Source organism: Trametes versicolor, assembly GCF_000271585.1.
Source record: "Trametes versicolor FP-101664 SS1 unplaced genomic scaffold TRAVEscaffold_2, whole genome shotgun sequence".
NCBI lineage: Eukaryota > Fungi > Basidiomycota > Agaricomycetes > Polyporales > Polyporaceae > Trametes > Trametes versicolor.
Window position 1 is genome coordinate 2,304,054 of NW_007360322.1, and position 12,478 is coordinate 2,316,531.

The 12,478-nt window shown below is 54.3% G+C and overlaps 3 protein-coding genes across 3 annotated transcripts; all 3 read left to right on the plus strand.

The window, feature by feature from the left end:
• Positions 1 to 487: 487 nt before the first annotated feature.
• TRAVEDRAFT_62794 (uncharacterized protein) lies at positions 488 to 5,259 on the plus strand (the record flags this gene model as incomplete). Its single annotated transcript, XM_008036040.1, has 22 exons — positions 488 to 596; positions 652 to 669; positions 712 to 862; positions 1,238 to 1,433; positions 1,484 to 1,553; positions 1,604 to 1,780; positions 1,836 to 1,915; positions 2,026 to 2,318; positions 2,402 to 2,801; positions 2,855 to 2,881; positions 2,947 to 3,029; positions 3,287 to 3,318; positions 3,378 to 3,702; positions 3,803 to 3,908; positions 3,983 to 4,033; positions 4,095 to 4,276; positions 4,319 to 4,628; positions 4,687 to 4,750; positions 4,817 to 5,037; positions 5,097 to 5,105; positions 5,168 to 5,221; positions 5,245 to 5,259. The coding sequence occupies 22 exons, from the start codon at positions 488 to 490 to the stop codon at positions 5,257 to 5,259; spliced, it is 2,973 nt and encodes a 990-aa protein (XP_008034231.1).
• Positions 5,260 to 6,861: 1,602 nt separating this feature from the next.
• TRAVEDRAFT_43434 (UDP-Glycosyltransferase/glycogen phosphorylase) lies at positions 6,862 to 8,996 on the plus strand (the record flags this gene model as incomplete). Its single annotated transcript, XM_008035652.1, has 11 exons — positions 6,862 to 6,916; positions 6,978 to 7,134; positions 7,193 to 7,352; positions 7,412 to 7,612; positions 7,672 to 7,752; positions 7,802 to 7,857; positions 7,911 to 8,154; positions 8,212 to 8,301; positions 8,364 to 8,483; positions 8,546 to 8,616; positions 8,681 to 8,996. 11 exons carry the CDS (start codon positions 6,862 to 6,864, stop codon positions 8,994 to 8,996), a joined length of 1,551 nt encoding a protein of 516 aa, XP_008033843.1.
• A 1,085-nt stretch (positions 8,997 to 10,081) lies between these two features.
• On the plus strand, positions 10,082 to 12,225 carry TRAVEDRAFT_43435 (UDP-Glycosyltransferase/glycogen phosphorylase; the record flags this gene model as incomplete). The annotated part of the gene is made up of 11 exons (XM_008035653.1): positions 10,082 to 10,133; positions 10,196 to 10,352; positions 10,411 to 10,570; positions 10,643 to 10,843; positions 10,912 to 10,992; positions 11,046 to 11,095; positions 11,151 to 11,394; positions 11,449 to 11,538; positions 11,602 to 11,721; positions 11,777 to 11,847; positions 11,910 to 12,225. 11 exons carry the CDS (start codon positions 10,082 to 10,084, stop codon positions 12,223 to 12,225), a joined length of 1,542 nt encoding a protein of 513 aa, XP_008033844.1.
• Positions 12,226 to 12,478: the final 253 nt, after the last annotated feature.

Here is a 12,478-nt window from a genome sequence, read left to right on the forward strand (position 1 = left end):
AGGGGTGCACGAAGTGGTCGGCGTTGAAGCCAAGCTGAGGATTCAATATTCAGCGCGGCTGGAGAGACGGCTTGAAGTTTGATCTTATCTTATCTGGCTGGCCAGACCGCGCTCAGTGATCCCCTCCGGTCGCGAGTCAGCTCTGAGATTCGTGAAACTGTTCTGACCCACGATCATCTTCGACTGCAGCTTTCGCATGATGGCAGGATATGCTGAGCCTCACACTATGTCTGAAGATCCATGACACTACAGGAATACTCCCTGCGCAGCATACCGAACGGATCCAAGCACGCTCCCACCATTTTATCTCTTCAAAGCATCAATATGACACTAGTTACAGCCGCATAACTCCCCGGGCCCACACCGGACAGAATGACGTGAAGCAGGTCAGGTAGCACACTAGCCTCCCACGCCAAATTGGTACCACGGGTGCCGTACGAGCTCAGTGATATTCTGCGCATCATCCCATCGATCCACCACTTCTGGGATGTCTACCGCTGCCTCTGAGCTCAAGGAGTCTCTGCGCCTGGCTTCTGAGTCACTGAATCTCGCCGGATCATCAGCCATTAAACTTGAACCACAGTTTGCTGTGTTAGGTAAGTGCCGCAGTGTCACGTCATAGCAGAGTGCTAATATTCACCTTTCTGCAAGATGCCATCCTTGATGCCAGTAAGCACGATCGGCTGTGAGAGATGACACGTATATCTATAGCGGTCTACGATTTGACAGAGCCATTATGGGAGCGCGATATGTTACGAAGTGCGATTGCAGTCGCGAGCCGTTTGGCAAATGCGCACCCTGGGAGGGAGAGGCTGCTCCCTATGACGGCGGCCATGAACGATCTTCTTAACACCCTCAGGCTGTGAGTATATGTCCCAAGTGCATTCGGAAGGATTTATGCTGATGCATAGCAGCCTTGACGACACACTTTCGCCGAATAGCCTCGACACCGTGACCGCGACCAACATTCGCCGCGTGATGACGGAGGCTGTCACAGACATCAAGGAATGTGCGAATGCATGCGACGTATACGTCAAGCAACCGACCATCTCGAGGGTCCTAAAGAATGGAATGTGGGAGGAGACGTTCAAAAACTTCCTCACGCGTTTCGCAGTGCGCAAAGCGGAGGCTCAGCAGCTTCTTGGGCTGCAGACTGCTGAGAGGATTGCGTCTATCAGTAACCGGTGAATGCACCGATGCCTCAATGGCGGGTTCGTATATCGCTGACATATCGCAGGATCTTTGAGATAACGTCGCGTTTTGAGAGTGTCTCGTCGCTAGAGGAACGCCACCTTGAAAAGATCATCGCGCGTGCAGGGGGATCCAAGGCAGTTCTTCAAGACGATGCAATATTGCGAGATGTCCTTTCAGCTGCACTGGATCACTCCGCCGACAAGCCCGTGCATCCACTGCACGGGCCGTGGACCGGGACGGTAAGAATCCACAATCTTGTAGGAAAAACCGGAGACTTAGGTATGTGTAGCGGCATTCTCCGAGCCTGTTTGCAACCCCAGAGAGGCATGATTCGGAACCGCCCGATCACAGTGACAACGGTACGGCAATCATTCACTACAGAATTCGCGTCCACTGAGCTGCTCGTTAGAAGGAGTTACCGTCGGTGCTATCATTGAAGCAACGGTCGATACTGCAGAGGCGTACACCGATGCCCTTGGCGACGACTTCAATGACATCGAAGACGCTGCATCCCAGTTCGCGCAGCTCGCGCCTGCTCTCTTAGATGCACTGCAAGTGGTGGCAGATATTCATCCATTCGCGAAGAGTGAGAAAATTTGTCGTTCATAGTCTCTGCGACTTGATTATCCGTTTTTTGTCAGTTACGTTTGCCGCATTCCACGCCGCATACAAACTTTACGTCGGACGGAAGGAGAATGACAAGCAGGTCACCTTCCTCCATGTAGAGATGAGCTATATGATGGAAGAACTTATCATGTTTGTGGTCGCAGTACTATCTCCCAGTGTACAACACTAACAAAGTGCTTCAGTCTTCAACGTGTGCCCCGACAGGAAACTGATAACCTTATCACGAAACGATTTCAACGTCTCTTCAAGAAGACCGAGAGCGACATCAAGCACTGCTCGCACGAGTGCACAACCTACACCAAAAAGACATGGGCATCGAAGCTCTTCCTCAGTCCCATATGGGCGATGAGACTCTCTCAACACGTCGAAGTCTTCCGCACTCGTAAGACGGAGTTTCGCGACGAGATTTTGAATCACATCATGTCCGGCGTCAACGACATCAAGGCCAACCTCGGGTCTCCGCCACAGCCGGTGTTCAAGAAACAGCAGTGCGTCAGGTGCGTGCGCGTTGGATCGCTCTCCTTTGCGTCACTAGCCGATAGTTGAGAGCACGATCTGACTTCTGTCGTTGATAAATCAGCACGAAGAACGTGCGGATGTACTTTCAGAATACGGCCTCGGCGGCAGAACAAGCCTTTCGGCAGCGCGTACTCGAGAAAGGAAGCGTGAAGGAGTTGATGAGCAACAAAACAGCGCCTCTCGAGATCTACGAGATTGAGCGCCGTGAACGCTCCCGCGTGGGAGTCAGCGAGGGGCCCGTTGCAGATGCACCTGTAGCTTTCCCCGACTTAAAAACCTACACAAAGGAGCTTTACGAAGATCCTGCCGCGGCCATCGCCCGAAGTTTCAACGAGTTCGAAATCCGCTTCGGGCGGGAACAGCAGCGGTGCTTAGAATATCTCACGCATGTAGTCACCGCCCAAGCCGACCGCGTTATCTCGAGCCTCCGCGCGGGTCCGCACGACGAGCTTGTAGACGACGTGAGTAGGTGATTATCGCTATCTTGAGCAACACTGAACATGCATCTCCGTAGGACATGAAACTACTATGGGAACAAATGGCAAGTGTGTTCAGCACGCTCAACTACTTATACACTCTAACACCGATTGACGTGCTACGAAACAGCATTGGGGCCGCAGCGAGGACTCACAATACTTTTCCCGAGCATTGAGGGAGCACTACCGGGAGAAAGACAAGCGTTGCGAGATGTAAGCGCTTCTTCATTTCATCTATTCATCCGGGGAGTGTTATTGACGGGTTACAGCTCCGCAGAAGATCGCTGGGCGGTGTAATGGATCATCGATGCCCCCACGCAACTCATAGTTGAAGCGATCGATGAAGATTTATCCGGACTTGTCTCGCTCGAGGAAGTGAACAGATTCTGTGAGAAAAGGCCGGGCACTTGGAGGTGGGTTGCCACAGTCTCCTGTTGTCGATATTGATGGCCGCTTACACCGCAGTACAGTCCTATACGGTGGCTCGCATTTAAGACATTAGGTAGGAAGGACTTATGTAAACTGCACGCGCGCTCGCTGACGAGGTTGTCTGTTTACTAGCCTGGCAGTGGTTAGCGAAGGTATTCAAGGACAAGATCGATACCATGCTCGCGGAATTCTTTTGGTTGAAGGACAAGACGCTTCCAGAGAACCTCGAACACGTGGATCGCTACTTGCACAAGGCGTGGCCAAGGATTCACGTTCTCACTCGTTCCTTCTATCAAGAACGCACTGTGGATGTGGGTGTACTCCCTGCCGAACTCAAGGCGCGGACGGAGGCCGAAGTGCAGCTTCTTCGTGACAAGCTTCTCGTTATCCGGTATCGTGTCGCGGACTGCAGCAGCCTTTATGAACTTCTCGGAACCGAGTGCATCGAGCAGGCAAGGTCCTATCGTATCTCATACAGTGTGACTGCTGACGTCCGGAAACCAGTGTCTTTTCCCGTTGATTGCGGTGCATCTCGAACATCACCGCTCCATACTCAGACAGTCCCTCACCGTCCCGCTGCATCCTAATGAACTCGAGAGCGCCATAACCAGCCTAGAGTCTCTCTTCCACGCTATACAGGCCTTCGTCATGACTATCTGGACGGTGAGGACCGCTTGCACGTTCAACGTTAGAGGGGATGTTAGAAATTCACGGAAACCACTCCAGGGTTATTCCAGAAACGTTCCTGCGACTCTGCCAAGGAGCTAAAGGAGTACGCATGCGGGCTGGTAAGCCTACGTTCTCCCGCGCGGTTGTCGTATCTTTCTCAACGTGTCCATTTCGGATCAGTTCGACTACTGGCATGATCCTTCGACCGTCTGGTCTCGTCGCAATCTTCAGAGAGTGACATATGCACAGTTCTATGGACCCGAGAACAAGGAGGACCTCGATCCGGAAGACGTCCTCTACTATACGTATGGGGAGCAGCTGCCTCGCTCTACATCGGAAAACAAGCGAATCGCCATTCATTTGTAAGTGGGTTCAATCTGATTTCATTTGATATACCTCACCAGCTGGTTCTTCGCGGATGGTAACAGCGACATCAGGTGCGCCAACTGCTTCCGAGACGTCGTGGGTGCACGCACTGTCTGCATGGACTGCGGCATGGATGTCACCAAGACCGTCAACTTCTGCCAGAGTGTGCGCTGCAGGGATGCGAAGATCGGATTGGACCTCCGTCCGGACCTTGCAAGTCCGCATCTGGCGACACATGCTATGTTCAAAGTGAGGCCTGTTTTGCACCTGCGCGACTTCGCGAAGGTGGACGTCCAAGCACGGGACACGCTGCGAGCGGCAAGGAATTCGCTGCGCATCGGCGCACAGGTACGCGACGAGTCATGCTCTTTCAGGAAGATTACTAAATCTTTCGATTTCGTGGTAGATGTCGTGCTGTGGCTGTGGCTCCCCCGCGCTGCTGCCCTGCTGGGCGTGCATCAGTTGTCCTGGTAAGGCTTGTTTCATACCATGCTACGCTGCAGCGAGAATGGTGTCCTTACTTTGTATCATTCTAGACGTTTTCCTATGCGACAAGTACAAACTTCTCCAAGATGAAAACCATACCCGGAAGCATGGCGTAGTTAGATTCCAGGACGAGCAGGCGGTCATTGACAGACGTCTGGAAGCCGTTGAGGAAAAGCTCGCTGCCGTGGTCAAGGGTCTTGACGCTCTCAACGGGCGTTTCGACGGGCTTGAGGAGTTGTTGCAGAAGACGTTGGCAGTCCGCGATGCTGAGGTGTGAGGCGGGTGACGGGATATGTTGGTGCAGCTATTTGCATGTACTGTGTGGTGTAGGAGATTCAGGTACGTCACTTTCTTGACCTGAGCAGCGTGCACTATTTGCTTTCTAACTTGTTGTATTCTAGCGCTGTACGAATGTTCGCAACTCAATATCATCCTGGATATTTCCCGTGAAGTTTGTGAGTTTGACCACTGTCGTTAGCTTCTACCGGATTGAGCGAGCGGACTTTGAGGTGTCCGGGGAGGACCGGGAGCTGTCTGAATCGGACTGCAGCCCGCAGTGGGGAACGGGCCCATGTGTACTTCTCCGACCCACAGCTTGTTCATCGCAACACGCGCTGTGGGTGGCTCCTATGAAACACCAACAGTGCTAGGCAGGATGGGGCGTTGGCTGAGGGCGTGGCGGAGTGGACGATCAACGCCCAGCTTGCTCAGCATTTGCATGCTTGCACATGTGGCACCGTCTGCTTGCCGGATACAATCCAGGTGGCGTTCTGGGACATCAAGCCTAAAAGGATGCACTTTACCTGGCCCAGCGGAATTTGGCTAATGATCGTACAGTACATCACAATAGATCATCCGAGCTGACCTGCTCTATAATCCACCCAGAACACGCGTGCCTATCTCCAAAGTGTCACAAAGGGGCCGCATTGCGCGTTTCAAAAGGAGAGATTGGTACGTACGCAGTCTCTATGTGCTCTTCGGTTACTCGGTGACTCATAGGAAAAGTTTGTCATTGACTTGGATAGGCTAAATTTGCGGAGGGCCGCAATGTGACAGTGCGTGGCTTTTGGCATGAATCACCGGCAGCAGCTCGACCACACGGCGTAGCAACCCGACGTGCGTACGACACGCCTGCAACCATTACCGGTCTGATGTTGACCCTCCTCGGCGTGTCGGACACCGGCAGTTTCGAGTCATGAAGGTCGGATCGCAGTGCTTTCAATAGCGGCTTCGCCTCCTGCGGCAAAACTCGCGCACTCCGTTCAGGCAACCCAACCCGTTGCAGACAAAAGTTGTCGCGCAATACGCTTGACTTCGCTCCCAGGCAACGACATCCTGCACCTACAAATGCTGCGCCATCAACAAACTGGAGAATACTGGTCTCCGTTATACTCGCACTGGAAAAGAAGCATCAATTTGTCCTTGTTGGGACCGGGGGGTCACCACCGTCAGCGAGCGCCAGTAATGATGCAGCAACTTGAACGTGTCTCTCACTCGCCAAACTACACCTGAACGAAGAATTCCGCCCGTGCTTCACTCGGTGCTACTCAGTTTCGTCACTATACTGTGGCTGCGCACTTCGTCTGTCCGTCGTAAGCGGTAAAGATGGAGAAGAAAATCAGTCACAATCGCGGGCCCGGATGTTGCGTCAGTCCTTCCCTTCTTTGCTATCTGACATCGACTATCTGCCCGCCGTCGGCATATGCGTTCAACGGCACACGATCCCGGCCGACTTTCACCGTCCCCAGATCATCGGAGTCCGACGTCTCCAACGTTTGACATACGGTCTCAGGGAGGCCGCCTGCCAATCTCTCACAAGTGAAATCGCAGCCAAAACATACTAGAATCCGGTTCCGTGCGACAAATTTGTATGACTAGGTGAGAATGCACTCGTGGTTTCACATTTCACATGCGGCATACTGAGCAGCTGAAGTTCAACTGCACGTATTAGTTGGTGCTTTGGGCAACCGTGGCCGACGTTTGGCAATGGCACTAATTGCGCAGCATAGCAGTATATATAATGCCTGCGAAGTTAGGGAATATTGCAACCATACGAACTTCCCCCCGCTCTGCAGCTTCACCCTTTTTCGCTACTATGGCCATTGACGTGACGCCGAAGCACATCGTCGCCGTTCCTTACCAGGCCTGGGGTATGTTCATCGCTAGCTCTCTGGTATGTGACGATGATTGAGCTAGACTTTCGCCTCACAGGCCATGCCCGCCCCCTCATCAACCTCGCAGCGCGTTTGGTGAAGCTGCGAAACATCGCCGTCACGCTGCTCACGACGAGCCAACTCTATAGTCGCGCCATCTCCGAGATTGCTCGGAGTTTTGTGCCTGGTGAAGAGGAGTTCGCGAACCGAATCAGGTGTGGTCTCTCTCATCAATTATCTTCAGTTTGGTCTGATATTTGCGATGCAATCTAGAGTCGTGTCCCTCGGCGACTCGCATGCCTTTTCCCCCGACGGCATCGGCGCTATATTCAAGCCAGCCTGGAAGAAGATCTCGGCCGGAGAGGCCGTTTTATGTGCAGAGACTGGGGTTCTGTTCGACGCGCTTCCGGTTCCCGAGGCGAGCATCGTCGACGTGAGTATCTCTGAGCAGGTTGAAGGGCATCCCTGATATCTCTGACATGCATTCGATAGCTCTTCGCGATCGAGCCTGTTCGTGTCATCAAGAAGCTAAGCGGAAAGTCAATAAAAATTTACTCCTGGGTTCCTGGCGCGACCTCCGCATTGTTTCACCTTTTCGGACCCGAGAACCTGGGCGGGAGGGGCGACATTGTCGCCAAAGTCGAGGCGGAAGTTAAACGGACGGGCCGTCGGTTCGAAGACGTCGCTGCAGAGGTGATCTCGTAGAGGGAGCCCTGCACAATGTGAGCTAATATCGCCGCACCGGAACGCAGCTTATCTTCACACCCAAGGGCGAAGTTGTCAAGGTCCCCGCTTTGCCGCCTATGTTCGACTACGAGTACTACCCTCAGGATGTGAGTCCTCTTGGACGTCCGAGCGTCTCATCGCCAATACTCGCAACAGTTCCCTATCCCCCGGGTCATGGACCTCGGCCTCGCTATATACCCTTACGTCTTCGAGTTCGTCTCGATCCGTGTCTGCTATTTTGGTAACACTGACATTGGTTTCTCAGGACTATGGAATCCTGCGACGGAGCATTCCTCATTACCGCCGAGCCCTACGAGCCCGAAGCAGTGGCCGCGGTCAAGAGTTGGTTTGGGAAGACCGGACGCCCGGCGTATGTGTGCGGGCCCCTCTTGCCTCCTTCTTCCACGACATCGACGGCGAACGAAAAGCAGCAGTCGACGGTGGCGGTTGAGATTCAGGAGTTCCTGGATTCCACGCTGAAGAACTCGGGCGAGAAGGCTTTGCTCTATGTACGTGCTGATCAGCGCTGGCTTGGTGCGGACAAGGCTGACATTCGGGCCATTTAGATTTCATTGGGCACTCTTTTCTGGCCAGTCAAAACACCGGAGCAGATGTGGGTGATCCTGGACGTCGTCATGGAACGTAACATTCCCTTCGTGAGTGCTTCTGTTCATACGTGCACTGATTATACAGAAGGCTGATAACCGAGTGCATGAAGATCCTGAGCCACGCGTCGCCGATGGCCATTATACCGGAAGAAGTTAGAGAGAAGGTGAAGGCTTACGGGAGAGGCCTCTTGTCACCATGGTCCCCTCAGCAGACGATCCTCGAGCACCCCGTAAGATGGCACGCTGTACGCTGCCTCCCGTCAACGCTTACTCAAACACAACTCTCCTACAGGTTACAGGCTGGTATCTCACTCACGGTGGCCACAACGGTGTGACCGAAGCGGTGTGCGCCGGTGTTCCGTTGTCAGTACTTCGTTTCAGCATCATTGTTGTTCGCTCGTCTCGTTCCAGACTGACAGGTCCGCAGCATCCTCTGGCCGTTCGGCGGCGACCAGCCGCTCAACGCGGTCCACATCTCCGAGCAGCTCAAGGTCGGGTACGAACTCATCGAGGTGCGCACGGGGGTCGCTGGACGCCACACCATCTATGGCAAAGGGCGCGCACCGGTAGGCTCCATCGAGGCAATCAAAGCTGAGGTCCGCGATGTGCTCACAAAGGCGTACGGACCCGACGGCGCGGAGAAGCGCCAGCGGCTCGTCGCACTCACGCGCGACGTCACCCACGAATGGGAGGAGGGCGGCAGCGCTCTGCGGGACGTCAGGGCCTTCCTTGACACTCTTTGAGCTTTGAAATTATTTACTGATTGCTCATGAAATAGCTTACTGTACATCTCAACCGAAATGAGTATCAAGTTAAAGTGCTCACCCTCCGAGTCGGGGCCGCACACGCTGGCGCCCTCGTCAGACTCTTCTCGGAGTCCTAGGTCATTCTACCTCAACTACTTAACATGTAAGTAGTCTGTGAGATCGGTTGCGGTCTGTTGCGCCGTTGCGGTAGTGGAGTTCAACATTCACCGTGAGCCTTGCGGGCACTGTGTCCTTGTTTGGTCCTTGTCACGGCCTCCTGTTTACGAGCGTCAAACGCGTCGCGTCCTCTGGACCGCGGCGTTGGCCCGGGTCTGCGGCAAACCAACTTGACCTGCCTCAATGCTTACCACCACCCTCGTACCTACTGTACATCCATATGCATCACCAGTGAGTGCAAATAGCTATATCGAAACGCAGGTCCGTCACAGATTCGCCCGACGAGCCTCCCATTGTGCCTCAAGCGTACCCGACCTGTCGTATCAGGGGGCAGTACCCCACGCTCGGGTACCTCGTCCGTTATATGCAGGAATGATGAGGAAGAACTGAAATTGCGGCGGCTCGATGTGCTCCCATCAAGAAGTTGTGGACTGAATACGGGCGTCGTCATCGCGGCAGTCCCTGGCAGACTGCAGTCCTCCTTCATCTGCCATCTGACGCCGACATCTTCCGAGCCGTCCGCGTACGTGTACAGCGGCACACGCCTCCGTACCACTTACGTCCTCCGCAAAGCACGAGAGTCCGATGTCTCCGACATGAAGCATGAGGCCGAAAACCAATGCCAAGTTACTTGCAGCCAAAATCTGCTAGAGTTCGGTTCCTGCGACAAATATGCATGACCCGGTGAGAAGGCGTTGGTGGTCTTATGTCTTCACATATGGCATGCTGAAGAGCTTGCGCGGTGCAGCGGCAGACACTGTCCGGGACGTGGCTAGCAACTGCGGTCGACGTTTGGCAACGCTAGTGTGGTACAACAGGATATATAATCCCCTCCGAGATGAGGGAACTTGATCGCAACCATACAAATCCCCCCAAGCCCCGCAGCGCAACTCTCCCGTAACACCATGGCCACTACTACGCCGAAGCACATCGTTGCCTTCCCCTACCAAGCCTGGGGTATATCTTCTTTTGCGTCTATGTTTGTGTGGTCATGACTGGGCTTAACTTTCGTCTTGCAGGCCACGCCCGCCCCCTCATCAACCTCGCGGGGCGTCTGGTGAAGCTACGCAACATCACCGTCACATTGCTCACAACAAACCAGTTATATGATCGCACCGTTTGTGAGCTTGCGCGGAGCTTTGTACCTGGAGAAGAAGAATTCGCAAGCAGGATCAGGTATGGTTCCGCCTCGTACGAGCATTTGTTCTTTGAGACGATATTTGTGGCAACGAAGGGTCGTGTCCCTTGGTGACGTGCAGGTCACCACCCCCAACGTCATCGACAGTATTTTCAAGTCGGCCTGGGAGAAGATCTCTGTTGGAGAGGCGGTTGTATGTGCGAAGGTCGCGACTCGGTTCGACCCGCTCCCGGTCCCCGAGGCGATCATCATCGACGTAAGTGTCTCCAAGCTGCTACCCTCTTCAATTTTTAGTGCAGACATGACACCCCTGGCCTGCACTCAACAGTTCTTCGCCGTCGAGCCCGTCCGCGTTATCAGGAAGCTCAGCGGGAAGTCGACAAAGATCTTCTCTTGGATGTCTGGCGGCACCAACGCGATGTTTTATCTCTTCGGTCCCGAGAATCTCGGCGGGAGGGGCAACATCGCCGCAAAGGTTGACGCAGAAGTCAAGCGAACGGGTCGTCCGTTCGCAGAAGTAGTTGTGGAGGTGCGCACTTTCGTTGCGGGGCCTTGCACGCTGTGGTCTGACTCGGACGCATCTCTCCCGGAACGCAGATGGCCTTCATCCCTAAAGGTGAAATCGTCAAGGTCCCTGCTTTGCCACCCATGTATGACTACGAGTACTACCCGCAGGAGGTGATTCCTCGCTTTTGGACACCCGGGAGGCTTATCGCTGACGCTCGAGGTAGTTCCCTATCCCGAAGGAAATCGGGATCGCTATATTCCCTTATATCTTTGAGTACGTCTTTTCTGTCCCCGATATACTAACTAGCACACTTATATTATGTACGCAGAACGATGGAGTCCTGCGATGGAGTCTTCCTCATCACTCCAGAGCCCTACGAGCCCCAGGCAGTAGCTGCAGTGAGAGATTGGTTTGGAAAGACCGGACGCCCGGTGTATGTATGCGGCCCCCTCTTGCCCCCTACCTCTGCAACGGCGACGGCCAAGGAGCAGCAGCAGTCGACGGAGGCGATTCAGATTCAGGAGTTCCTGGACACCACGCTGAAGACCTCCGGCGAGAAGTCTCTGTTATACGTACGTGTCTGTCTGGATACGTTCGGTGTGCGGAAGAGATTGATGTTCGTGCAGATCTCGTTTGGCTCGCTTTTCTGGCCGGTCAAGACCCCCGAGAAGATGTGGGCGGTCCTGGATGTCGTGATGGAACGCGGTATTCCCTTTGTAAGTGCTTCCGATGATACATGCGCACAATATAAGTACACGACACTCATACCGACGCGGTAGATCCTGAGCCATGCATCCCCGATGGCGGTGGTGCCAGACGAGATCAAAGAGAAGGTTAAGGCTTATGGCAAGGGTCTCCTGTCTCCCTGGTCTCCTCAGCAGACCATTCTCGAGCACCCCGTAAGACGACACGCTGCATTGCACCACCTCTCACTCAGACAACACATTCCTACAGGCAACGGGCTGGTTCCTCTCGCATGGTGGCCACAACGGAGTGACGGAGGCAGTATGCGCAGGGGTGCCCTTGTCAGTCCACTCTCGATCTTGCGCCGCCCACATTTGACTGACTGCGTTGTGCTTGTTCACAGCATCCTTTGGCCGTTCGGCGGAGACCAGCCGGTGAACGCCGTCCACATCTCCGAGCAGCTCAATGTCGGATACGAGCTCATCGAGGTGCGCACCGGGCCCGCGGGCCTCCACACGATCTACCGCAACGGCCGCACGCCGGTGGCCACCATCGAAGCGATCAAAGAGGAGGTCCGCGACGTACTTGCAAAAGCGTATGGACCCGACGGTGCGGAGAAACGCGAGCGGCTTGTCGCGCTCACGCACGCTGTTACACACGAGTGGGAAGAAGGCGGCGGCGCTCTGCGGGACGTCAAGGCGTTCCTTGACACCCTGTGAGACGGAATGCTGGTTGCCTCTAGAGAGGTTTGCATATATACCCAGACCATGTAGTCCTGTACCACCCTCCCCACTCATCAGCATCGGGCCCTCGTATGATATTACCTTGTATGACATGTGTTCTCTGAGGGAATGCTTATGTTGAATGGCCGACATCTGCGACTCTTTTCCTTCCCCTCCACCCTGCTCGAACTCAACTTTGGCAAGCGATCGCATACCCTAACACACCCAGACATACCCATACCTGATGTAC